Here is a 26480-nt window from a genome sequence, read left to right as displayed (position 1 = left end):
AATCAAGGGCTTCAATTTTATGCTATGGTTTTGAAAAAAGTAGAGGGACCACTACCCTCACCACCACTACCACCACCTCCTCCACGGAACAGATTCTGGCCCTCTCCCAAAGTGAGTCGTTAGACCTGTGTCACTGAGTTGTCACTACCTGGAAGCTTCGAATGAGGGTGGGGAACTGGTCACCCACACGAGAGTCAAGAAATGATCCGTCTTGCTTTCCAGGCGGCTCTCCTGACAGGAGCCGCTCCTCACTACTCTCTGCCTTTCTGTCACCAAGTTGCGGCTGAGGGGAAGCCGATGATACTGAGGACGTTAAGGCACTGGCCTGCTCCTCCACTCCCACACCGTCCCCACTGGGGCCTCTTGGCATTTCCTTAGCATCGAGACAGCCAGCTGGCCCCTGCCCCTTCTCTTCTGTCTCCTCGCTGCTTACGGAGAGGGAGCCAAGGCCACAGCTCTGAGGAGACTCCGGCGGAGCGGGCATTGGGCTCTTACTGGGAACTACTGACTGCTTGGGACCCTCCCATTCAGAGTCAGGGTTGGCAGATGGCCCCTTTGTCACCGCAGCCACCTCCTCTCTGCGAATGACATTTATATTCTACAAATGAATGAACACATACAAAAGCAAGAAGATTAGCAACAAGTGGGGAATATAGTGAACTCTGAGAATCAACAATGATTTTTACTATAAACAAGGAATCTTAGCTCCTGACATGGTCAAAAGAAAGAATTGTTGTTCACTAAACATGTCAGCAGCTTGAGTGGTTCCAACCTCATTCTGGTCATATTTCCAGAACATTGTTAATCTGAGAGATAATTCAAATGGGCCTCACACAGTAAGAAGTACCACATATTGCCATGGTCTTCCCAGTATAACACACATACTTCATACTTAAAGGAGTTACTTCACCATTCCTAACTACCTTATTACTATGCATAGGGCACAAGGCAATTTATGAATCAATCAGATATATTCTTGAGGAGCCTAATCAGGTTGAAAAATGTTTCCTATCTCCAAGCCATGTGTACCACCACAGTAGCCCCTAGTGAAGAAACTAAAATCTAGACATTGGTTGGCAGGGATATAGAAGCTAAGAACATCCTGCACAGACTTAATCCAATCATTGTCATGGAATTAACTATATCAAAAATAATGAAACATTTCTTTGTGAACAGAATAAGATGACCCAGCAGCTGAGGTATATTTTTTCACAGATGCATGACACATCTCCAACCCCTAAAAGAAATGAATACTGTAAACACAGAGAGTCCTGCCTGGGCTGAGCACCTCAACAACAAGAAAAACAGATCTACAGTACGTGGACGAGAAGATAACACCACAGGAGATGGACCTGTTCCTAATGTTTAAAGAAAGATGCTGTAGGTGGAAGAAGAGAAGGAATTTACACTAACAGGAAAAGAATATGAGTCATTTGAAAAACGAACAGAATAACAGAAGTCAAATGTCATGAAAATAACATGTGTATATGCTCATTGGAAAGCTGTAAGTAGGCGACCTAGGTTTGAAATTTTGGTAAGATCAATTTGCCATATTATGTATCATATAGAAAGTAACAGAAAACAATGCTCCTGGACCAAATGACATATTTGGACCAGATTATACATCTTAGTTCTCAAATCATGTTACATGTATTATAGTAAAAAAATCACTCCTTAACTTGTAAACCAGCCTACATTGAGATGAATACAAACCAGTGCTCTATTAGGGCTAGAAAAGATGCACTGCACTCAAGAACTTCAAGCCAATTTTACCTCTAAGCCATCTTGAAACAGTCAACTCAAGAGTATCTCAAAGAGGTACAAGTTGCATTCAGATTAGGCAGGTCTTTCATTGACCGAAATGATAAAAGAAACTGTCTTTGTCTGCAGATGTATCAGAAGTACATAAAATATTCTTGCTAAAGGTATATGAATTTCCTCATATTTAAAATGACAGTAATACTTGGTTTGACTCGCAGGGTTCTGAAGATAAAATATAATAATATATGTGGAAGCACTCTGTAAATTCTTAAGAGTCATTTAAATTCATATAGATTCACTTAATTTAATGTACATTATCTGAGAACCTACAATATGCTAGGACCTGAGGGACACTAGAATGAATTTGTTGTTATGTTATTAACATGCTGTACTCTTTCGAAGGCATTTATCTCACCATTTCTTTGGAGTCAGACAAGCTGTTACAGAGCTGTCCAAAAATAGATCAGCTGGTAATAAACAAATAGGCTTTCTCAATTGCTATATGCTAGCTCTAGTACTGTGAATAGCATATTCAAACCCACTTACATGGAGAGGAACTTCATGGCCTCTCCAAATAATTTTGTCACAACTGAGAAAGCTGATACCAGAAAAATACATAAGATAATAAGAGCCAATTCTGTTATAGTCTGCTCAAGTGATAGTGGTGGTCTGTCACTAAGAAGCCATTTGTGAGTTAAATATTGCTTAGGCCAACATCACTATGCCCAAAGTTGCATCCTGCTTAGTAAAATTTGATAGATCATTTTTTTCAAAGTATATACAGAGGTGACCAAGGGAAAAAGCTGTAGCCACTGTAACACCAATTCAACAAATATTTACTGATCATCTAATATGTGTTGGTCATTGGAAGTAAAAGGAAACTGATGAACAACTGGGTTGGGTCACCACTTACAGCACTTTCACACACGGTCACATCAACCTCTCCAGTTGGCTGTGTTGTACAGATCTCCTGGAGAACACAGTCAACTACTTACTGGACATCCTCCCAAGCATATGGAATGCAATATGCCCCAAACTAAACTCACTTCCGCTGCTGCCTGGACCTGCAATCCCAACTTCCTTCATCATTTCTATAATATTGGTAAACAGCACTATTATCCCTACAGTCTTCCATGCCAGAATCTGAGAATTGTTGTCAATGCCTTTGTTACACTCATCCCCAGCCCCAACAGATTTTATCAAGTCATCTTTATTCCACGTCAATCTCTCTCCTATCTATCTTCTTGTCTCTATTCCCACATTTATTATCTTCACTCAGGCTCTTACAATGTCTCATCCAGCTTACTGTTCATGTCCTAAACAATTTTTCTGCTTTCTCATCTCAAACTTCCCTTGAATGCATTCTCTATTTTGTTGCTAAAGTATTTATTTCTAATGTGAAACACTGAAAAATTCCATTTGCAGCTTAAAACCCTTCAGTGATTCTTCATTGCTTTCTGGTTAAAGTTCAGAACCTTTAGTAAGACAGAAAACACTTGAAAATATAACTCCTACCTCTCTCCAGCTTCACACTACTACACCTCCACACATATCCTTCTTTTGATTAATTCAAAACTATTTGCTCTTCCTAGAACACAGCATGCTTTCTTTTGCCTCTGTCCATTTGTAAATATTGTCAATACTGTTCCTTCTGCCTGGAAGTCCATGCTCACCTCAACTGTCAGTTCTTCTGGAAGTTTCCCCCTCACTGCCTTAAGTATATTTAGATACCATTCTTCTTTTGTTACCATTGCACCCATCATTATTAATTTAGTTACCTATCTTGTTCATTAGACTATGAGCTCCTTGGAGTATAAGCACTTACTATGTTACTTAGCTCCGTATCTCTCTTGTACAGTTTTTGGCATGTAACAGATGTTCAGTAAAAACTTTAAAGTATACCCAATAAATCCAGGTGACGAGAACTTCTGCTTTGCCTTGTGCTATTCAAAAACTGAAGACATGTTTAGAAAGAACATAAAAAGTGGCCCACTTGAGCAGACCCATGTTTAGTTCAGCATTTTATCTCTTAAGATCAGTAAAATAAGAAGAAAACCAGCACTACTGCATGTCCACCATGTACCAGGTACTGCACTAGTCACTAACATGTTGTCTCATTTAATTTTTTGCAACCTCACTATGAGGTAGTCACCATCTCTGTTTTATAGATGAAGAAATGGGGAGGGTAAGCAAATCAGAGCTGGGAAGTGATGGAGCTAGGGCTTACACTAGTCAGTTTCTGGTCCTAAAGCCCAAATCTTCCCATGGCAACAGAACATTCTTCAAGTAGGACCAAAGGACATGTCCTATTAAGTTAAAAAGAATATACACCAAAACTTACTATGCTTTGAGAAGTACAAAGATCGTCTTAAATCCTCATAGCAGAGTCTGGTCTTAGTGGCCAACACTATGCTTTTAAACATAACAAGAAGGCTGAAAAGCCAGAAGAAAAGATTGAGGCAAAAAGAAGATATAAAATCTCCATGACACAAGATACCCAAAATTTGACATATAACATCAGTGAGGAATTTTAACTGATAGTGCTATCATTCAGCTATGACCATCAGCAAGGGCCACTGCATTATGTAAGACTGCACAACTGCACATGCCAACTGGCCCCAAAACTTAAACAAGATCTTCTCAGATATATGAATAATTATATGACTGCATATGAACCATCCACAGTGACAGACAAAACTGAGACTTAATGGGATTCAAAGGTGCTAATTCAGATGTTGTTTATCTGGACTGACAGAGATCTGTAAGAAGAAAGATACTACAATAGAAAGACTAAGTATCTGTGGGAAGTACTGCAAGGCTATCTAGTTGGTTTCAAGAATATGACATGGAAGAATGCTAGACAAATAGCTAATTGAGCAGGAATATTATTTGATGAAAATTCTCAATTTTACTAAAAAGTGAATGGTTCTGGTTAAGTAAGATAATTCAGTATTTTCTTCAGGGGGAGGGCAGGGAACAAAGGGCTTTTTTTCCTAAACATTTTCTCTTGAAAATTATTCAAAGGGGTTATGTCTCAGAATCATCAAGCACTGTGTATGCTTGTGCCGTTTTGAGTTATAAATTACCTCTCCCTTGACTTAGATTCCAGGTATCATTAAGAGCAGGATATGGGTGTTTTACAAGTATTCTGCAGCCACTCCATTAAATGCAATCTAGAGTTTTTTTCTTTTCAGGTTATTTTTGAAGCAAGGAATTTGTATATTTGAAAAGACAACTAAAAGAACCACAGTTATGCTAACAAGGCTGTCTTATCCTATAAGCATCATAATGAAAATTAATCCTGAAAGTCTTTCTAAAATTCTGCTACATAAGCAAAACCATCTAATTTTTTTTTCTGGAGGTCCTATGCAGTAATTTTTCCAACATACATTTGACCACTTGCTCCCTGTTTAGCAAAGAGCAATTTTACCTTTGGGTGGCAACAGAAAAACAATTCCTTTCGCTGTTAAAAGGAAGAAAAGAACCTGCTATTGTATCATTTTATCGTTCTGTACATTAAATTCCTGGGAGGCAAACGAGGACCAAGTAAAGAGCAGTATCAGGGCCAACCTGGCCACGTGATTTCAGGGAAGAACTTTCATCTCAGGACCACAATTAAATATTGGAATGAGGAAAGAAGGCAAAAATGCTAACCTCAAAGACTAAACCCTCCCCTTGATAATGAACTATGTTTAATTTCTTATCCATTTAAAAATCATATTTAAAAATCATATTTCCTGTGTGTATAATTATATGCATGATATAGATAATAAGGTACATATTAAAATACCAGTAGTGACAGGATCACAACATAATTTGTGTTTTTCTGCATTTCCTAATCTTTCTAAAAAATGAATATGCTTTATTTTTATAATAAAAAATGTTATTTTCTTATGCAAGCTTTTGTATCTGATTTCATAATGAAATGATGTGTACAACCAGAAGAGTCTGGTCAACAATTTATGAAGGAAGTGGTGACAACTCCTACATGTAGTCCTTTAAAGACAGTTAAAAATAAACCTTACTAGTTTCCTGAAAGAAAAAGTAATTAATGGAAAGAATGGTAATAAAATATAAAAATTGTCTTTTATGAGAAGAATATAAAACCTTAGTAATTTAGTGAATGGATTTCGAAAGTCAGAGTCAGTGATGATGGGCTTAATCTGAATGGAAAAGAAATAGCTCAAAACCTTAGTAATTTAGTGAATGGATTTCGAAAGTCAGAGTCAGTGATGATGGGCTTAATCTGAGTGGAAAAGAAATAGCTCAAAACCTTAGTAATTTAGTGAATGGATTTCGAAAGTCAGAGTCAGCGACGATGGACTTAATCTTAGTGGAAAAGAAATAGCTCAAAAATAAATAAATAAATAAATAAAATAAAAAATAATAATAAAGTGTAGCTTCATTATACTTTAATGTTTTATGATTTAGAGATGGCACAGAATTGTTGGGAATGTGAATAAAAATATGGTTTTATCTGTGACTTAATTCCATAGTACATTTTCTTATTAGATACCTGCCTCTGAAACAGTGAGGACACTCAAAGAAAATTATTACTTTCTTGCCAGTCATGTTAGCAACTGGGAATATAAAATATTAAAGATCAAAGTATCCCAGCACTCAGTCTGAACTTACTCGAGATGAGCAATATGTACTATACAGCGATACTCTCATACTCACACATCAGAATGATTTGTATTTCTTTCTTTCTTTGTGTTTTTGGCAGAGTGCCCTGCACCTCAGGCTGAAATATTGTTTGACTAAAATCAAGTACAAAACATCAGAATGAATTGGCCAAATTCAATAAACAGTTGCTTAATTGCCATCTCAGACAAATCTCTGTTAGGCAATTTTGGGATAAATGAAAGAAAGAAGCGATCTTATCTCCAGGGCACTTAGATTTAGTTGGAGGAAGATGTTAACAATGATCTGTACAGATGGCAGTTAAATATGCTTGCATAGCAAACTCAGGGCCATGTGGTGATTGTGGCAATGGTAGAACCTTGGGGAGAAGGGAAACTCATCAGAGCTGGTCTCTAGGCTTAATTACAGTGTCTTGTTAATTTTTGCACATTCTCAGGTATTTTAATGTTACACTAAGTACTGAAATAAGCCAGTCAGCAATGTTATTGAGTCCACCACAAGTGGAATTAGTTGACAGAACAATTTTATAATAAGAAAGAAGAACAGTCATGTCAGTTATAAAACTAACTTCTAATGAGAGCCTTGGAATCATTATATGTGTTATTTTAATTTTTCAAGAAAATTGCTTTTCCCTCAAATTCTATTTAGTGCTTTCAAAGATCTATCTTCAGAATACCTGTGAAAATCTTAACTTCATATATATGCATGTTCAAACAGACATTATAACAAATTAATAAACATAGGTTTTCTTGTTAGAATTATACACGACATTTTAAGACAGGACCACTAACATGTTAAGGTGACATTTTATCAAATTGACTAAATTGAAAAGTAGTTAACACAAATGATGATTCCAAAAGAATTTTCATAATTCAGCCAGACCAAAATATAAATTCTCTCACTAAACTGCTTAAACAACCTGGCCTAACCCACTTTACCAACACCATCTTTAAGTCCCAAACATTCAAATCAGCAAGAATTTCACATTTACATAAATATACCTAGGGGCTCAAGCACAGAACAGCAAGAACACTTTCTTTCATCAAGAACAAATAATTGTTAAGAGTTATAAAATGTTATTTGGTTTGAAGAAGAGATGGTTTTGGTTTGTTTGCTTTGGATACAAACCAATCCAATTTTCTTTTGACCTTTTGTTTGAGGTTTGATTTAATTAATGGGAATTTAAACTACTGCTCTATCTAAATATCCTCAATAAATATCTATAGGAAACTACTATTTTCTTCTAAAAAGTTTAGTTCTTTTGTTGAATGATTTTAATACTAGGAACCAGATTATCTGTAGGACCAAACAAAAGCCCTGAGACCTTCTGCCTTAACAAGAGGCAAGGCCTCACTTCTCATTCCCATCTTCTGGTTCCTATTCACAGAGAGAGATCATAGGTCAGGTTTTAGGACATTCCGCATGACTCAACCTGGGGGATTTAAGGCAAGATAAAGGGAGTCCAGTATTAATGAGTTGACTCATTAGTAGTTTAGGATCTCAGAGAACCATTTTAATACCTAGATTTATAGATCATTAGGGTCTCTCAAATTCCAACCTTCTCCTTTAATTTGTCCTCTGTTACTTTCACCACATTTTCATTTGGGGACTAAGGACTTAGGAGACAGCTGTGACGTAATAGAATATCACTGGGCTGAACTATCAAAGACATGGGTTCTAGTGCCAATTCTCTTACTTGAAAAATGCTTGCTCTTAGGCAGGACTCAGAGCCTCTGAGACTCAATTTTATCATGTGAAGTAAGAACTTCACTACCAACTGATATGGCTATTGTGAAGTCTAATTGTGTGGAGTGTTCAAACATGAGGTGTCAGGCAAATACTAGATATTGTCCTTGAGCTATATTTCTTAAAAGATTACTTTTTGCAAAGAAACACGAGCCAGAACAATAAAAACATCCAGTCCCTACATGTAAGTGTTTCTGTAGCACCCAAAGTGGGCCCACCCTAGGGATTTACCTAAGGCTCAAGATTCTTATCCAGGTTCTCTATTTTCAGAGAACATCACCAGGAAGAACTTTGAGGAAAGCAATTGTTATAGAAGATAAGAACTAAAATAGGTACACTATGAAGATACTTAATAGATATTCCTAAGCCAAGATCCTTACGCAGAACACTGGATAGGCCATTTTTAATAGTTTTGAGATATACACTGCCTGTTAAGAAAGAAAACGGAGCCCATTTCTTATTAGTCACACAATTTATAACCATTTTAAAGTGTAATAGATTTATTGCTATTTCTAAGCCTAAAGCATATCTTTCTATGTTCTACCCATAGACTTTGTTTCCTGAAAGTACTAAATTTTCTGATAAAAAGAGAGTCTGACATTTAGCATACTACCTCTGTAGTCACTTTACACAACTGTAAATCCAACAATGTGTTGGCTTTCACATTCTCTTCATTGTATTTTGCCATTTTATCAAGTAAGCTGAGAGTTAGGACTGCCCTTGTAACAGCACTGCTTACTGATATGATCAACTCTGTATTGTCAACATCATCTCTGCGATGACTGTGGCCTATTGAGATGCAAATACCTCTGGGAAAGTTAATACAGTAAACTTCTTTAAGTGTTTCTGTATGTTAGACAAAGGGGGTTTGGAGATCTGTTAGACTTTTAGTAAGATTTATGTAATTAAAAAAATAAGCTTTGATAAGAAAAAGGGAGTGAGCAGAAGGTGGCAGTGGGGTTGAGGGAGAGGGTTGTGCGCGCACACACACACACACATACACCCACAGAGCACATTACCCTTGCTTTGCAAACCCAGTAAGAAATGCTTTGCACTGCCAATGCCCACAGAACCAGCAGGATTCGAGGTTATCTTGCTAAGCACAGAAGGAAGATACCCAGCAGAAGAGTCCAGCTCCTGGTGCTTAACTAAAGCAAACAATAAATATTACGGTCACTTAAATTATCAACAATGTATTTAAATCATACCCCCAAATGGCCTGCAACATGCAAACTAAACAATGTATAATCCAATCTTGATGAGATCAATTAATTGCGAGTGCTGTTTCTACATTCTTTAACAAAACATGGGAAGTTTATGTCTCAGCAAAGAATGGCTTTAAATGTCAAAGGCAAAAGTCCTTAAAAAGTAGAACTATGTCTTTACACATTAATATATTGTCAATATTTGTAATCTTATTTTTTAAATTAGTAATATCAGTTTCCCTTGGTTGCATAAAATAGGAACATTAACTTGGTGATTTTAAAAAATATTTAAGTCACAACAAATGCTTTTAAATGGGCACTTGCAATAAAAGATAAATCGGATGTGGTAATGGTTTCTTTTATAAGAGTGGAGCAGCAGTAGCCCATTCTTCAGCCAAAAAAGGAAGCAAACTAAGAAAAAACAAAAATTACCAAAAAGAAAAAATCCTCTGACCCCCCGTCCCCAAAAGACTCATAAATAATAGTTTTGGTACACTTTCAGTAGAAAACTCAGGCCACCTGGCAGTTTAAAAAAGGATACTTGAATCACAAACATTCAAGATGGGGATAAACTAACAACAGAGTGACCAGCAAAAGATGATTTAAAAATTCTATCTTTGCTAGTGTGCCATTCATTATCATGCAATATATTTCTCTTTATTCTAATGTTTTTCTCTTGGCTATACCCTCCCTTCCCCCACCTTTATTTAATAAAGTTTGTATGCTATTTGTTCCCTACCCTAGCTGGGAAATACATCCTCATAATACACACTAGCTTCTCCAAGAAACTCGAGTCATTTTCATGATCCATTGCTATTCTCTGGCATATAAAGATTACATTTGGATAAAGGAGCTTATATAGGAAGACATTGGTCTTTATTACATTACAGTTGGTAAAATTGCTTATTATAGGAAAATCACTCCATAAATGTAGCCTTTCACAAATGCCAGCAAATGAAATTTGCCCATGACAATTATCCTTCAAATATAGTTCTTATAATTTCCTAAGTAGTGCTGTTATTAGATTATCCCCAAGAATAGGTGAATGTAAAAGCAAACAGCTTCAAAAGCATTGCCTGATGCAAAATTTTAACTATTAGGTAATAGAAAATTTTGCCTTAACACTGCACTCACCAGCAAAGACTCCACAGATCAAATCAATGTTCTCAAACCTGAATAGAGCCATAGAAGTCAAAGTGATAGGGCAAATATTATAGGTTATATTATACATGTCTAGGAGACCAGAAGCCTTTGGTTGGTCAGTTTTATTTCATTGTACTAAGAAGGACTGAGGTAGAGAGACAGAGATGAAGAGGAAGGGGCTATAACCAGTACAGAAACTCTGATCATTTACTATGGAACACAATTACATATATTTGGCAGGATTTCTCAAAAGTCTCAAATTCCAAAAATGATTAAAGCTGTAAGTACTTAAAAAAATACTGTGCCCTGATTTGATATCTAGAAAACAGTATCACAAGTCCACAGAACTAAATACAACAGACTATTATTCAATACAAACTAGCTGTGTCTTCTCTTTTTGAAAACTCCTATGGTAATGAAAATGGCATTCCATGTTAACATTTTCACAAATTCCTAAAAGGAAGGTAGCTTTGGACAAACACTACAAAATGTTTATATTATTTAGATATGGCCATAATGTCCATACTTTGAGGTAGTAAATGGATCACTTCAAAATGTGGAGTGTTTGTTTTAAGTAATCACCTGGATAACACAATAGAATCTAGAACTGTGAGAGTAAGATAAGAGATAAGGTTTACCCAAGGTGAAGTAAGAGAGAAAGTGGCATACCTTCTGTGAAGGCCACATGAGGGAAGCAAGCTTTCCTCACACCCACATATCCACACCCACTCCATTCTTCACTCTTCAAGATGAACAGAGTGGCAATAATGGATAGTTAATAACTACTAATTTGTAGAGTTTTTTTTTTAACAAAAGACAAATTCAGTATATTAAAAATGCCTCTAACAGATGTGACAATTACATGTGCTGTTGTGACTGATTAAGTTGGTTAGAAAAAGTTATTTTTATATAAAACTTGGTATAAATAAGTCAAATGAGTTCCAAGCTGATTTAAATAAGTTTCTAAAAACCGAACACATGCCAATAGGTTATCTCTGTTTTAGGACTGAGCAAAAGACAATTACTGGACCACAGAGAAGAATGAAAATATGGGAAAACAAGAAAACTTTTCTAGAAAGTCTGGCTGACAGTTATCTCTTGTGATCAACAGAAGCAGAGTCCTTTTCCTTTTTTTTGGTAGTGGACCTATGTACAGCATCACCTATTTCCTTAATGACTAGTATCAACCAGAATCAGATTTACAATAAGATTTATTCACGATTAACTTACATATTAACAGAGAAGATAATGTGAGAAAAAAATCAAAGAAAATGTTTCAATAGAGAAGTTCTTAGCAGATTTCTTCAGGCTTAAGTATCTTGCCAAACTCCTAATGGATAAACAATGTATTCAATTGAGATCAGAGCTAAAGGATCCTGAACCAGGGAACTGGAAGGAACATAGGTTTACAGATTTATTAAAAAGCACCTCCCAAAGCTAATTACAGATCAAGGAATTCTTCAGAAGATATCTACGTCAAGTAGGGAGCACAGAAACTCCTGAAAGAATGTAACTATTTTATTCTGACTTATTTGTAAATAATAGGTCCTGAATTTGGGAATTCCTCTTAGGGAAATCTCTATTTTGAAAGAGTAACCATTCTAAAATGTTTTCCTTAGATACTAAAACCTTAAATTTATACAACTGCTCAAAACATTAAGCTGTACCAAAAGCTCAGAGTGGAAGTCATTTCACTTTCTTTACCATGTTTGTTAGATATCTATAAAACTGGGCTAAGGAGATGAATTTAGAAATTGAAGATTCCTTAGAAGAAAAGGAAGTAGAAAATGGAAGTGGACCCTTAAAAACCAAACAAAACAAAGGTGTCAGCTGGATTCACCACTGAATATGTTAAAAGCAGTTAACACAGAACAATTTGGAAAACGGAAAAAGGCAGGGGTGCTCTGTGGTGGTCACAGATTATTTTAGATTACAGCTCAGGTATGCCCTGACTGCCAGAAACACAGACACAAATGCCTCACCTTTTACTTTCCATTTCTAGTCACAAACAAGACCAGAAATATTTCAACATGGAAATGACGATGCTGAGATTGCACCTACAGCTCTTCAAAACAGTACAAAGGCAGAAAATGTAATCAATCATTTATCTGGTTCTCTAGACCTATTTCAGGGGTCAGCAAACTATAGCTTGCAGGCCAAACCAAGCCCTCTCCTTATTTCTGTATGGCTATCAGCTAAGAGTGATTTTACATTTTAATGGTTGGGAAAGAAATAGAGTAATACTTAGTGACATGTAAAAATTATATGAAATTCAAACTTCAGTATCTATAGATAAAGTTTGATTGGAGTACATTCATGTTCCTTTCTGTATTTATTCTCGATGCTGCTTTCCTTTTAAAAACACAAAGTTGGGTAGTTATAACAGACTATATGGCCTGCAGAGTCTAAAATATTTACTGTCAGAAAAGGTTTGCTAACCCCTGGTCTATTTAATATATAAAACTCTTAATATCACAGAGTTGAAATATTTGTTTTTTTATATCCTTTAAAACACAACACAAATGATCAAACTGTTCTCTGTCATGCATTTTAGATAAACAAAGATTATCAAATAACAGGTTCCCTTTCTGATATCACACTCCCAGATGAATTGATACATACAGACAAGCAGCCTAATTTCCATAATACCTTCTATAGTGGAAAGAATTGATTAGTACCTGTGGTAAATGGATAAGAGCTTTTAACTGAGCCAAATTTTAAGACACTAATACAAGACAACCACTGTAGAGGTACATATACATTCTTTGAATAAACCAGGAACTGACAAAAGAGACAGTGGCTTTCTGCCCATATACGGGTTTTTTTTGAGCTACCTGTTCAAAATGTATTGATTGGGCATATGGTGATTAATTTGGCACAAATTTGTATACCAATCTAAGAGATTCTAAGTGAAAAGTTAGAGTTTATCCATTAGCATCTGTGACTCATAATTCAATTTAACAAATATTTATTATTTGTCATATATCTGAAATACAAAGGTGATAGAGTGGCAAACAAAGATGAATAAAATGAGGCCTCTCACCTGAGAATCTCACAGTTTTGAGGAGACAGGCACAGCTAAAAGGTGGATTAATAACATTTCAAATTTTTAATATCATTTTTTTTCTGGTGGGGATCTAAGTCATGATCAGAATGTTAAACTGAAAGTAAGTTTCCAGATTTTATTATATCACACTGATATAAATCAATCACTTGGGTGCTAAAGCATGTAAAGGTTAGGTTGTCAGAGAAGCTCAGAATGCAGGCTCTGGTGATATGTGTCTTTGAAATACAATAGTGATACTATCTTAATGATACTTTAATTAAAAAAAATAGTGATACTATCTTGTCAACAGATTCTGGGCTACAACAAGTTTCCAAAGTCACAAAACTATCCTACTCCCATGCTTTTATCTAAAAAAGTGCCAAATACATATTACCTATGAAGAAGCTGGGGTTTCCATGAATTTCAAAATTTATTGACAGAGGGCAAGTCAATGAATAGGGACATAAAGCTGAATAAACCATAGAGAAGTAACCTATGGGCAACAGAGCCAGAAAGAAAGAGCTGATTAAACAAGGAGAGCTAGAAAAAGGAAGGAAGAAAGTAGGAAGCATAAGGGTAACATGCTGGGAGGATGCTGGGGACAGGTCTAGATATTATATGGGAAGCTATCTGAGGGTGAGAACTGTGACTGATTTCAACATGAGAGTTACTTTTAACTACTTGAAGAGCTTATACTGTGGAAGATAGAAAATTCTTCGGAATGCCTCCATTCAAGGCCAAGAAGTGAAAGCTATAGGGAAACAGATTTTGTCTTAACATAAGAATGATTCATATACAAAAATTATATGTCCAAAGATGTAATATGCTATATCTTGGAGATACTTAATCATGGGCTAGGAGATCACTTGCTCTCTAAATGGTCTCTAAATCTCTAAATGATATTATACAGAAGAGCCAAGCACTGGAGCGGGTGAGGAGCTGGATTAGGGGCCTGTCCAATCCTAAAGTTCTGGTAATGCTGCCTTCTTGCATCCCTGAAATACACTGCCCTAGTGGGCAATGGACAGCAGTAACCACGTTTTCCCCTTTGTTCTTACTCTCTGTGTTGTTGAGATAGGCTTCCATACAGATAAAGGTTGTTCTTTAAAGAGACAGTAGAGGAGAAAATGAGAGACTAACCTATATCCTTTATTGATTTGGGGGGACCCAAAGAGATAGCTGAGACTGTATGCTACCCCTGCTTTAATTCTTGAAATGTTAGTTTTATTCTATTATTTACTCCAAACAGATTATGACTATGATGGAGAGGGCTACCCTCTAGGGTATCAATCAGAAGGATTAGAAAAGCATTCCTAAAGCAAAAAGTTTCTCAACTATGTGTCATCTATACATTTAGGTAGGCTATCATTAAAATTATTTAGCTTTTAGCCTGTATTTCTAATCTGCGGGAGTAATAGAAGTAGAAACAGTACTTTCTTTTATTTCTGTCTTTCAAGTTCTAGTACGGTAGGAATTTCATTTATGAAATGCAATATTCCCTATATTTCTAATTGTTAATCATAGCCACACCTCCTCCTCTGCCAGCCTAACTTTATATGCTTCCTTGCTCTAACAACCATACATTCTGAACCATGTCAGGTGCCCACTCCCAGGTCCATACCAGTGTGTTTCTTTTTGGGTCATGCTCTGCTGCAGTAAAAAGGGATCCTAAGGCATGAGGGGTAACATCAGCGGTAAAGAGCACAGACTTATTGATACTATCCAATCAGTATCGGTAACAAGAGCAGACTTGTTGACACAGTATACAGGAGGCAGATACAGTTATCCCACATGCCATGCATGATAGAGAATAAGAAAAAGAAGTTGTCTCTGTTTCTAGTACCCAAAGTACAAACAGTAGGGGTACTTGAGTCCAATGAAGAAAAGTGAAGTTTCTATGTATAACAACATAATATCTTTCTCAATGTGGCAGAGAATGCTCTAAAGAAGTTGGGGATTTGATCATTTCTATGAAGAATAATAAAAGGGAAGGACACTCTATAGAGAACTTCTATTATCTTTACTCTATAACCTTGGCAAAAAAAGCAATGAGAGAGTGTCTCATATTATTCTTGAATGTTATGTCCTCTTTTTGTAAATACATGATCACTGGGTAAATCACAAATATAAATTTTGATCGGTGATGCCTTCTGAAAAAATAACCAAACTTCTAATGCTTAGTGTATTCTACATGCTTTTCTGTAGGAACTATTATAGAAGTGACTTAGGAACGTAGGAGACAAGTGAATTGGTTTATAGCCACAGAAATTTCTGAGTACAATTTACAATAATATTTAATAGAAAGAAATGTTCAGATCCAGGATGATAATTGGGAATCCACTGCAAAGATAATCCCATCTAATCTTTGTCAACAGAGTCCCTTCAAAACCTTTACCAAAGATGTAAATAAGTAGTAAAATTGACCCATACAAACTGAATTGCCTTCATATTTCAAGTGTTAGCATAAGGATATGGCTAAAAGATAGACCCAAAACACAGATACTAGGTTTAATTTGAAGTATCGTTCACTCTAAGTATACTATATAGATAGTAGCTGTACTAGCCAGGGGGAGGATTTAATAATACCGGTAACTGTTGAACCAATGTGCTGTATACTTGAAACTAAGATTGTCTATAATATAAGGTTGTGTATCAACTATACTTCAATTTTTAAAAAGTATGCCATATGGATAAGTGCTTAAGACTCTGGTGAATTTGGAAAGACATTTTTAACTTAGTAATTCTAAATGCTTGGTCAAATATCATTAAGGAGTAGATGGAAATAAACATCTATTTAATTGCTTGCTTTCACAGGAAAAATTCCAAGAAGTTAATATGTGTGTGCTTGTTTTTTAATTTCCATCTCCAAGCTCCCAAAGGAGCAAGTATTGACAACCAGAGCTTCTGGTTCCAAGAACATGTTACAGATTCATTCTCATGAGGTAGGTTTGTCTCTGCATTACGTGGAATGCAGAGGTGGAAATCTGGGCACCAAGTAGTTAAATGAACTTCTCCAAGTCACCCTAGAAATGATTAACAGCAAAACCAAGGTAAAAGCCCAAGACTTTTTACTGGTCTGTATTGATACCTTTATTCCAAATTTTTTTTTACTATCAACCTGACACTAAGATGATGAACAAGGGTAAAACCAATACACGGTTACTTGGATCTGTCTCTGATTTTCAGAATGGAATGAGACGTGAGAAGGAAACTATGACTGTTTACAGCTTTGTGTCACAAATATCAGCAGCATTAACTTTAGCTAATACAAATCTGTAATGTTCAATATTTTTCCTCTGATAACTGATGGCTTGGCTCCTCTCCTCTCAAACCATTCTTACTCTATTAATAGAAGAAAGGGGCTTTCCTTTGACCATAAGTAAAGATCTCTGAGGACTCCTGCTGCAGTTCAGAAAACTGTATTGCTGACTCACACTAAACTTTTTAATGGTCTTGGAGTAACTCCAATACAAAGGAAAACAAAAATCAAGGTGGAGTTTACAAGAATAATACAAAGCTGTGTACAAGGATGAAAACTGGAAATACAACCTGAAAGTTATAAAAGTATTAATAAAATTCTAATATTATTTCCTTTTTAGTTGCTTGAAAGTTTTTAAAAAGAATCTAACCAATGCTGTGGTTTGTTACTTCATAAGGCAAGCTCTTATATCTGTATTTCACAGATAAAGGGGAGTCTTTATAATCCCTCTGAGTATAGCTTTGCTATAGTTCAGGTTGATCTGAGGTGTCTCTTTTCTTACTGTAAGTGAAACAATAAATATACTAATGATAAAATGTTTGTTATAAACATTTGTTATGACATGAAAGATACACATGCATACCAGATTTTACAATTTAACCCATTCCTTACTCCTTTTCCCATTTTGTGGGAAAGGCTATAGTGACAGAGTAGCAGTTTTCAAGAGATACCAGAGAACTATTTCTACATGTCTCCAGAGAGAACAGAACAATTGTGGTGGGTACTGAAGGACAAAAGATTCTTGGCTTTACTGTTCTCTTTTTTTTGTTCTACGAAGCCACCATCTTAAAAAGTTGTTTTAAGAAGTATCATCAACTGAAAAGCATTGAGAAGTAAAACAAAGTGCAGTAATCTCAGGTTGACAACCCTATGAACTCAGCCTTCAAAATAAATATTTGAGACAACATGAACCAAATCATCCATATTGGTACATTCAGGTGCCATAAAAAGCAAGCTACATGCAACATTTCATTAATACTGAGGTTAAAGAATAACAGGCTACGCATCCGAGCTGCATTGTGAAGAGACTGCATTCTCATATTTACTTCAGGGAAGCCTTAAAAATCAACATGCAAACAGAGAGCATATACTTGTCACAATAAAACTTTAGCTCACAAGGCCATAGATCAAAAACATTGATTCCAACACAAATGTAGAATAAACAGGTCTGAAGTCTGTCAAGAAAACAAATTATATCAATACACATTATTAGTTTATCATAATGGCTAAATATTGCTTGTAGCAATAATTATTTAACTCATAAAGAAGTGATAACAATATTTTAATTTAGAGAAGAGTATGTTTATGTAAGGTTCTTGAATAAATCTGTACTCCAGGGCAGAGGAGTCTGGGAAATTCAGCCCTGGATGGAGGCTAAGGGGCACCAGCACCATTTTCCTTAAACCATCAACATTCTACTTGTGAAAAGATGGCATTTAACCTTTGCAGATCTTTTCTGTACACCAGGCAGGATAAAGTTGTTTGTCCCTGTACATCTCAGAAATATACATAAGAAGGCTGCAAAAGTCAAAAGCCCTTTTCAGAAAGAGGCCTTTGTATATACTGGTTTGATATCTCAAGAAAAGGAGTGGTTATGGATTCATAGATTAAAATGTATTATTTTAAGGCTTCTGAAAGGTTAGCAAATTGAGTTTTTTTCTTAAATTACAGAGCCCATGCCACACAAATGACTATAGAAGATTAGGAAAATATTCCATCGAATGTTTCTACAGAGTATCCTGCTTTGTGTGAAACACTGGAGAGGAGAGCTTAGGAACAGTAAGAACATGCAGGATAGAAGAGTTAATGCTTTTGGGGGAAGTACCAACCTGCCATATGCTTAAATTTGATTTGGTTTAAAATTGTTAAACTTCAGTGAGAAAAGCTGGCTTGGGAAATCCATTGCTACTCCTTTGTACCCCACAATACATATTCTACAAAGAATAACACTTTATTGACAGAAAAATGATCACAAGAGCTCCCCTAGGACAGTGAACTATCAAGATCAGAGGGCATAATACAGGAGGTACACAGTAGAAGCCAGTGACAAAAGTTCAATGGTTTTAGTCTTGACATTTCAGATGAGCACCCTGTTTGCCGATCACAGAAAGACCAACCACCAAACAGCCAATGCAAGAACCAAAAGAAAAGACATCATGAAAGGAATACGAGGAGATGGAAAAGTACTAGAGTAGAGGCGACACTTTTTGAGAGACTTGTGGTCCTCAGGGATTGGAATAGAAACCTTGGGAAGAATTTCTTCATTTTCTTGCTGGGGCAAGGCTCTCTCAGTAGATCTCTCTTGCCTTTTAATTTTCTCTTCATCCTGCACTAACAGAGCACGTTCCTGTGTCTGCTTTCATGGTAGAAGATCAAGAAAGACAGAGAAAGATGAACAAAATGACAGATGGAAAATGCTCAAAAATGATACTTGGGGATGTGCAAAGGATTTGGGAAGATCTTTTGGATGTTCTTTATTTTACTTTACTTTGGCAATTTATCCTGGCAAAGTTTCTGTAAAAATATCAATAGATATTTAATTCTGTAAATTTTCAATAGGTAATTTTTTGAATGAACAAACATTAGAAGTCCTGAAAGTTCAAGAAATCACTGGACTTCCTCTGTTACAGTTTTTATCCCTCCTTTAAGGTACTCACATATGAATTTTGGGTCATTTTTCAGTGTTTTAGTGCTGCCAATTTTTCTTAGATCAGTTGGGCAAAGCCAATAATGAAGCATTCTTCTTGCCATCAGAAAAGTTTTTATTACAAATAGAATGGCAGAATATAAAAAGTAATCCTCATATCTCTTTATATAGACTTAGAAAACTGTTAACAGTTCATTCAGTATAGCAATTAGCTTTTGCTCAAGGGAATAAAAATCTTAATCCTATACATTTTAAAGACTGCAAAAGAAAAACAGGTATAAAAGTTATATGTGCCTCCAAGGTCTTCCAAAAACAAAAAATCTCCATAATTGCAAAATCCCTTCCCCTTCTCAGAATCATGATTAAACAAAAAAACAATCATCAATAAGGTTTATAGATCACATTAAGCAAATACTTTTGACACTTTTAAGGGAAGTTATTTTTTTCCAATTGCCCAATTGAGAAGTTTTTCTTCCCCCACAATTCCCATACTCTGCCATCCAGTCAAGACAGATGTGATTTATGAAAGGAAAAATTTGGCTCGAAGTTCTCTCAGTTGAGCCAGCCTTCTCTGATCAGTTTGGAAGTTCGACACTGGTTCTTTGCACACCCCTAAGTGATATGTATCAGGGAGAAAGTAGCTGGGGAACTGGTCAGCAAAAGAGAAAAAAGGAAAAGAAAGGATGCAAAATTATAATGATTTTAAAAATGAAATAAAGAGGGAGAAGAAAGACAACATAAAAAGAACAGGGTACAATTAAATTCATTTCTCTCTGAATACATAGTTACATCTTCATGCAGCTTTTCAACCAGCCATGCGCTGAAATAAGCAAATTGAAAGCTGCAAACGCTGCAGCAGTGGAAATGCTATGTGTTAGGTCAAAAGGCAGTGGGTGTGAATATACTAGTATAGCCAAAAGAAAAAAAAATTACTCAGCAGCTGCTGTTCATTTCTGGGGGGATTATCTGCGTAGTGCCATGACAAGAGCAAATTCTGATTGAAAAGCACAAGTCATAACAGCAGCTTTACCTCTGGCCCACCAACCTTTCTTTCCGAGGGAAGGATAGAGGTTTTCTTCACCTGGTCATACACAAATTATATAAAATTCAGTTGCCTTGCAATGCAACAACAATGCTGTCAAAGGTTGGAAGAGGCATCCCCAGAAAATGCAAATATTGTCCTAATTATTAAAGAAAAAGTAAGATATGCCAAAGTGGAGTACCCTATATAAAAGGTTATCACAATACAGTTCTTATTTATTTCATTGTTTATTTAGAGGGGTAATAAACAAAGCATAGAACTAAAGTTGCTCAAGTAACTCCCCACTGAGTTTATTTAATTTATAAAAAGTCGTTTCTTTAAAGTCCACAGAATGACATAGCCATTCCCAATCAGCCCTGAGATGATTTCTGAAGGGTTTCCACTAAGATACAAGATATTTTCTGGAAATGGAGACTGATTCAAATTTACCAAACCTTTTGAGTAAGTTACTTTTTCAAAGTAGTTTAGCATCTTTTATTACTTCCATAGAGTCAAAGAAAAAACTTCTAGAAAATATGCAGTTACGGTTTGTAGACATTTAACCAGGTCAGATGGCAACTAGGCATTTTCTCCTGGAGTCTAAAAATGTAGAAAGCAGAGTCAGTGTCTCAGTTCAGGGTACATTCTCTAGGCTTAGAATACAAAACTGATGCCCACTTTTATAAGGGAAGGAAGGCTAAGGACAGAACAAAGGGACAATTGCACCCCATCATCCCTGGTAACTCTATTTAGCTACCCATCATTCAGGAATTCCCCAGCCTTACTTGGTGAAATTGGTTCAACTCTATCTGGAGAACGGTTAGCCAATTAATCACATTTTGAAAAATAAAAAGGCACACTTGTAAGCCAACTTTTATCATCTTCTCCAGTTCCAGAAAGTAAATAAGTTGGATAGCTTATAATGAATTCTGAATATAAAAACAAGCTTTTAAAAAATTATCAAGACAGCACTACCTTTCTTAACTAGAATTGTTATTGCTTTTGGGGAAAAGCAAGCACATAATTTAAAAATCATTACAGTCACTCACTGAGTCACTGTGACTATATATAAATATTTAACTCATATAGGCTAATAATTAAGTAAAGAATTTTCAAATATCAGTTAAAGGGATCTCAACATATCCTCATTACAAAGATTCATTTATTTACATGTAGGATTTCTAAAATAGGCAATGACAACAATTATAGCCCCTGGAAAGTGTCTCTGGCTTCTTCTAATCATGGTTTTGTTACAAAACTTAGCATGTTAAAATTTTGATGCTACTCATAAAGACAAAATAAATCATCAGTAGTTTTTCTAAAACTGAAATATAATAATTACTACTTGGTATTCCACATTCTCTGGCTTTAGGGCCTCCTTGCTTTATTATATAATTGTGGTCAACCATTCCAGACATTTCTAAGTTGTAGAAATGTTCAAATGAAGTTTTAGAAAAATGTTTATCCTGTTCCAATTTTGACCTTACTAAATTTAGTAGACTCTCTGGTCTTTGGAGGCACAGTTTGAACATAAAGTTCCACTGGCTTATGGTCAATTTGTAAACACACACTAGACAGAAGTATGCAGCTGCAGAGACAGTGCTCAGAGCTCAGCTGCCTACTAATAGCTCTAAATGGCTCATATAATTAACTGAGTAGCCCATGTTACTTAAGAAACAAGTGTTTGATTATGAATGCCTTAAAGCTATGACAAATTGGTGAAATTAGCATCAAAGCTATATTTCAGCTCTACACTTTCTTTCCCCTACATAACATTAATATACAAAAACATTAATTTCATTCATTCTCACAATTAGTCACAAGGACAAAGTACTCACTCCTTCTCCTGTGGGGATTTGCCCATTGATGTTAAGTGTTCGGAAGGGAGAGTGAGTGGATAAGCGCTTATCCCATTCACTAGGGCGTGGTTCTGGTACAGATTCCATGAAGTTCTTTTTCAGCTCACTGATGCTAGCATGATGTTTCTTGATCTCTTCTTGACTTTTGTCTAAATCCTACAGTTGAAAGGACAAAGATGCAAAACAATAAATACTCAGGTTAAAAAAACACACCAAGGGAAGCCCATCAAACTATGACAGACACTGGTAGAAAACACACCACATCCAGGACAGATGTTACTAATCCATAAATTGCATTCAAATTGTAAATACACACAGGTATATTTGCTTACTTTTTTCTTTTTAACAAGGTGCTTTTCTTGGAAGCAGTGAAGCATCATAACCCCACAGTTCCTAGCAGTTAATATAACCCATAAAAGAGCTCACTCCTTAGTTTTACAACTTTCCTTCCCATTATGACACAGCACTAGATCTCCAACTCCTCATCTTAAGAAGGTAACCCCACAGTCTCAGCTTGATATAAACTGATTTAGGCTCAGCTCAGGCAGGATGGAGATAGCAATAGATAAGCAGAAACTGTTAAATGAAGGACATGGTGAAAGATCCACCTTCCACAACTGGCTGCTTTCTTTGGTGAGTTGCAACTGTATAGTATCCCTCTATTTCTACCTGGAGATAGTTTTGCTTGCTCATTACCAGGTGGCTATTGTTGGTTTTTGATAAACAGGAATAGTACTTTCTTGATATAAAAATTTACTACTAAAAGTTCCCGGCTCAAGCCTCCAGAGCAAATTGTTAACTACCTCTGAAAAATCACTCAGGATATGGAACATAATGGCTTTTTTTCTTTGCCAATATTATTCACAAAAACTAAAAGCCTCATACTTTTAAGCTTCTGACAGCTTTAGTTCATGTCTTAGTGAGTTCAAAATAGGGACCTTCTTCCAGTAATTTTCAATGGATTGGCAGCAATTTAATAAAAGTTCATATCAAATACTTTATATACCTCCTTGATAATTTAAATAAACTGTTCCATCAGATTTCAATACTAGACAACAGGGGTAAGCTCTTAAAGGGGATATTCCAGGAAGAAATAATAAAAGCTAAGATTAATGAAGCCAGAAATAATATTCAGGCTTAGGTAATAGGAGATATACAAAGCTTTCAAAAGGGAGACTTGGCCAGAAATGAAATGGAATTAAATGTGAAACCTGATGACAAAACCTCAAATGTTCTTTTCTCCAACTTCTCTGAAAAACTAAAAAAATCTATGCTTGAGATCAAAATATCTGGGAGCCCATCACTTGATGAATGCTAGATATTCTGTGTTTATTATATGTTACAAGAGCTCTGTATCCAAGAAAAGCATAATATTGAGTATATCTCCTAATATGACATGTGAATTTTGGGATTAGTCTTTCTTCTCTTTTTGGCTTTGTGGGAAACAGCCTCATTTTGAAAAAAAGAAAAGAAAAATTCAGAACTCATCTAAACAAACATGTATTAAAAAAGTTTTTTTCTGGAGCGAAATATGCTTCAAATAAATACATTTTTTTCCAAAAGCAATGTCAAGGGGAAAATAGCATATGTAAAAGGATTGGTGAGGCACATGATACAATTCTGATTCTGGAGATATTCATTTAGAAAACTCATTCAATAGTCTATTCTTTTTATTTTTGCAAGTCTGAAACATGTATATTTGCTTTTAGATCAATCAAAGAGAAAACTAATCCAAGAAGGGCAATACTGTAGCTCCCATGTAAGAATATCTCTGCTTGTTGGGATAAAATGTAAGGATAGCTCATGAATATGGGCTTCACTATGGGGAAACAACAGTTTGCACTTTTGTTTTAGCTGAAAGAAAGAAAAGTACGTTTCCTAGCTAAAGAAAAGCATATACAAGCTCCGCCTGATGCAGCTTTGGACTGAGCAACTGAGCCCCAACAGGCTCGTACAGCCTTGAGACCCAGCTCCTAACTGGAATTAAATCTGCTTTGTTCAAGAACAACTTAACACATCTGGGAGAGTTAAAAGTGTGAATGGAGCAAAACAAAAATAAGAAGTGCTATGGAAAGCCGTAATTCTCTGGTTTAGCATCTTAATATGAGAGTGGTAATTTGTTACTCTTCTTGCCTAGTTTTTGATGGGCCAGGGACCTGAGAAAATAAGTGTTGCAATAAAATCAGTAGCTTCTGAGGAAGCTTTCTCCATCCTTCTTAGCTGGCTCTGTTGGAAACCTGTGGGGGCACAGAGTAAAATTAAGATCTCAAAGGGACCTGTTCCAAATAGAATTTGTCACAGACACTTGTTACAGGTTCTCTCTGGGAGATGGAGGAGGAGGCGGTAGATCTAAAAATGAACTCGACCTTATTTGGCCAGAACAAAGCATTAGTGGGGGTGGGGGCGGGGTAGGGGTAGGGGGAGGAGGACGGTTTAAAAAAAAAAAAAGATCAACTTGCTAGAGTGACAGGTAATTTGAGAGAACTTCCTTAGGGGGAAAAGAACTCTTTACAACAGCTAGAAAATGATAGCCAAATTACCTGGCTGTTTTCAAGTTAGACACTTTTTGATGCCTATCATCTTATAATTTTAGCAGCAATCAAACCAAACACTTCATTAAATATATAATGTTCTCAAAAGGTAGTTAGTAGTTTTAATTTTCAAACACACACTTATTTAGAAATCCCCTCTCATGACTGTCAAATGAAATGCTGGGAAAAAACACATCACACACAGGGACTTTGTGAGTCTCAGAAGCCATAACACACCTCATGGAACAAATGGTAAATATATGATTGGTACTACACATTCCAGTTAAAAGGAAGCACTAAAGATGGACTACTCAAAAATAGGCACGTTTGAAATTGGAAGATGTTACATTGCTCAGCACCAGGTAATCAACTGACATCTGTTATTATTCCTAATCGCAGAAGCTGAAGTTCTCATTCAGGTCTAGTTTCAGTTATGGGCTAAAGCAAAGAAATCTAGTTGCCAAGTTTGAAATACTCTAGGATCCAGCCTTGGAAAACCTCGTGTTTCATGAGGTAAATGTATGTAAAGCGCTTGGCCCTGGGCTCACCACACAGTACTTGATTAATGAAGGTTAGCCCTAATTTTTATTACTTTTATCAAAGTACCTTATACATAGCAGGCACTCAAAACATACGTTTTGCGAAAGGATAAAATGAGATTAAGTAATTATTAGAGGCCATTGTATTAAACCAAAGATCTGAAAAAGTTTCTTCAAACTTCAAGCTTAGTATTTACCACATTCAATATATGTTCATCTTTCAGGTCTCAGCTAAAATGCCATCTGTTCAGAAAGAGCTTCCCTGTCCATCTTATTCTGAGAAGATCCCTTTTATTAGCACAGCATATGGTTTAGTTCCTTCACAGCTTTTATAACTTGTAATCATTTTATTGCTATTTGTCTACTTGTTTCTTATTTCTCTCCTCTCCACTTCTCCACACTGTAAGCCTCCTGAAGGCAGGAGCCATTTTTATCATCTTCCTATATTTTTATATTTCCTTTAAGTTAAATCCCCAAATACTGGAGTTTATATGCCCATTTCTTTTGGCTCTGAGTGGAACTGCAAGATAATCTAGTCATCAACTTTTACATGAGTTTTTCTGACGTGTAGACTAATGTGGCCTCAGTTTTCTCCACACAGAATAATTCCAGTTTCCTTGTTTTTCCTCACAGAGTTCTCCTCACGTTTTAATTAGTTTTATATTTCCCTATCCAGGGTGGAGCCCAACTAGATAAAGTAGACTAATGTTAAGTCTGGTAAAAATCTCACCAGTGTTAAATATAATGGGAAATGATCTTAAAGTTGATAAAGCAGACAATACGTTGCTCTTCCTGAATGGAAAAGAGTGTAGCTTAATAGAGTTTGATACTCCCTGAAACATATCCTAGCTTTACCAATTTACCAGGTTTGTGACCACGGAGAAATTACCTAATTTCTTTACACCTCAATTTTCTCATCTTTAAAATAAAATAATCCTATACCCACAGACATAGTTTTATGACTAGACTATCTTATATCATACTCATTAAAACTACTCATTAAATGCTAGGCTTCCTTCTTTCCTTCTGTATTTTTTCCCCCTGATTGCCTTTCTGTCATTTTCTGGCATCCCCAATAT

At 35.9% G+C, this 26480-nt stretch overlaps 1 protein-coding gene across 35 annotated transcripts in view; it reads right to left on the bottom strand.

Annotated features, from left to right (window-relative positions):
• Positions 1-26480, bottom strand: part of EPB41 (erythrocyte membrane protein band 4.1) — a 197894-nt gene that overhangs the window by 11389 nt on the left and 160025 nt on the right. For 10 of the 35 annotated variants that reach the window (XM_073233492.1, XM_073233493.1, XM_073233491.1 and 7 more), the window contains 3 exons: positions 22311-22487; positions 20482-20532; positions 149-598 (listed from right to left, as the gene is read on the bottom strand). In XM_073233492.1, coding sequence (XP_073089593.1) covers positions 149-598; positions 20482-20532; positions 22311-22487 — 678 coding nt within the window. Of the gene's footprint in view, positions 1-148; positions 599-9170; positions 20101-20481; positions 20533-22310; positions 22488-26480 lie in introns of those variants that run through there. The other 25 variants (XM_073233509.1, XM_073233510.1, XM_073233515.1 and 22 more) reach the window with 10 other exon arrangements.

The sequence above is a fragment of the Manis javanica genome, chromosome 4 (assembly GCF_040802235.1).
Source record: "Manis javanica isolate MJ-LG chromosome 4, MJ_LKY, whole genome shotgun sequence".
Classification (NCBI taxonomy): domain Eukaryota; kingdom Metazoa; phylum Chordata; class Mammalia; order Pholidota; family Manidae; genus Manis; species Manis javanica.
This window is presented reverse-complemented; position numbering and strand designations above follow the sequence as displayed.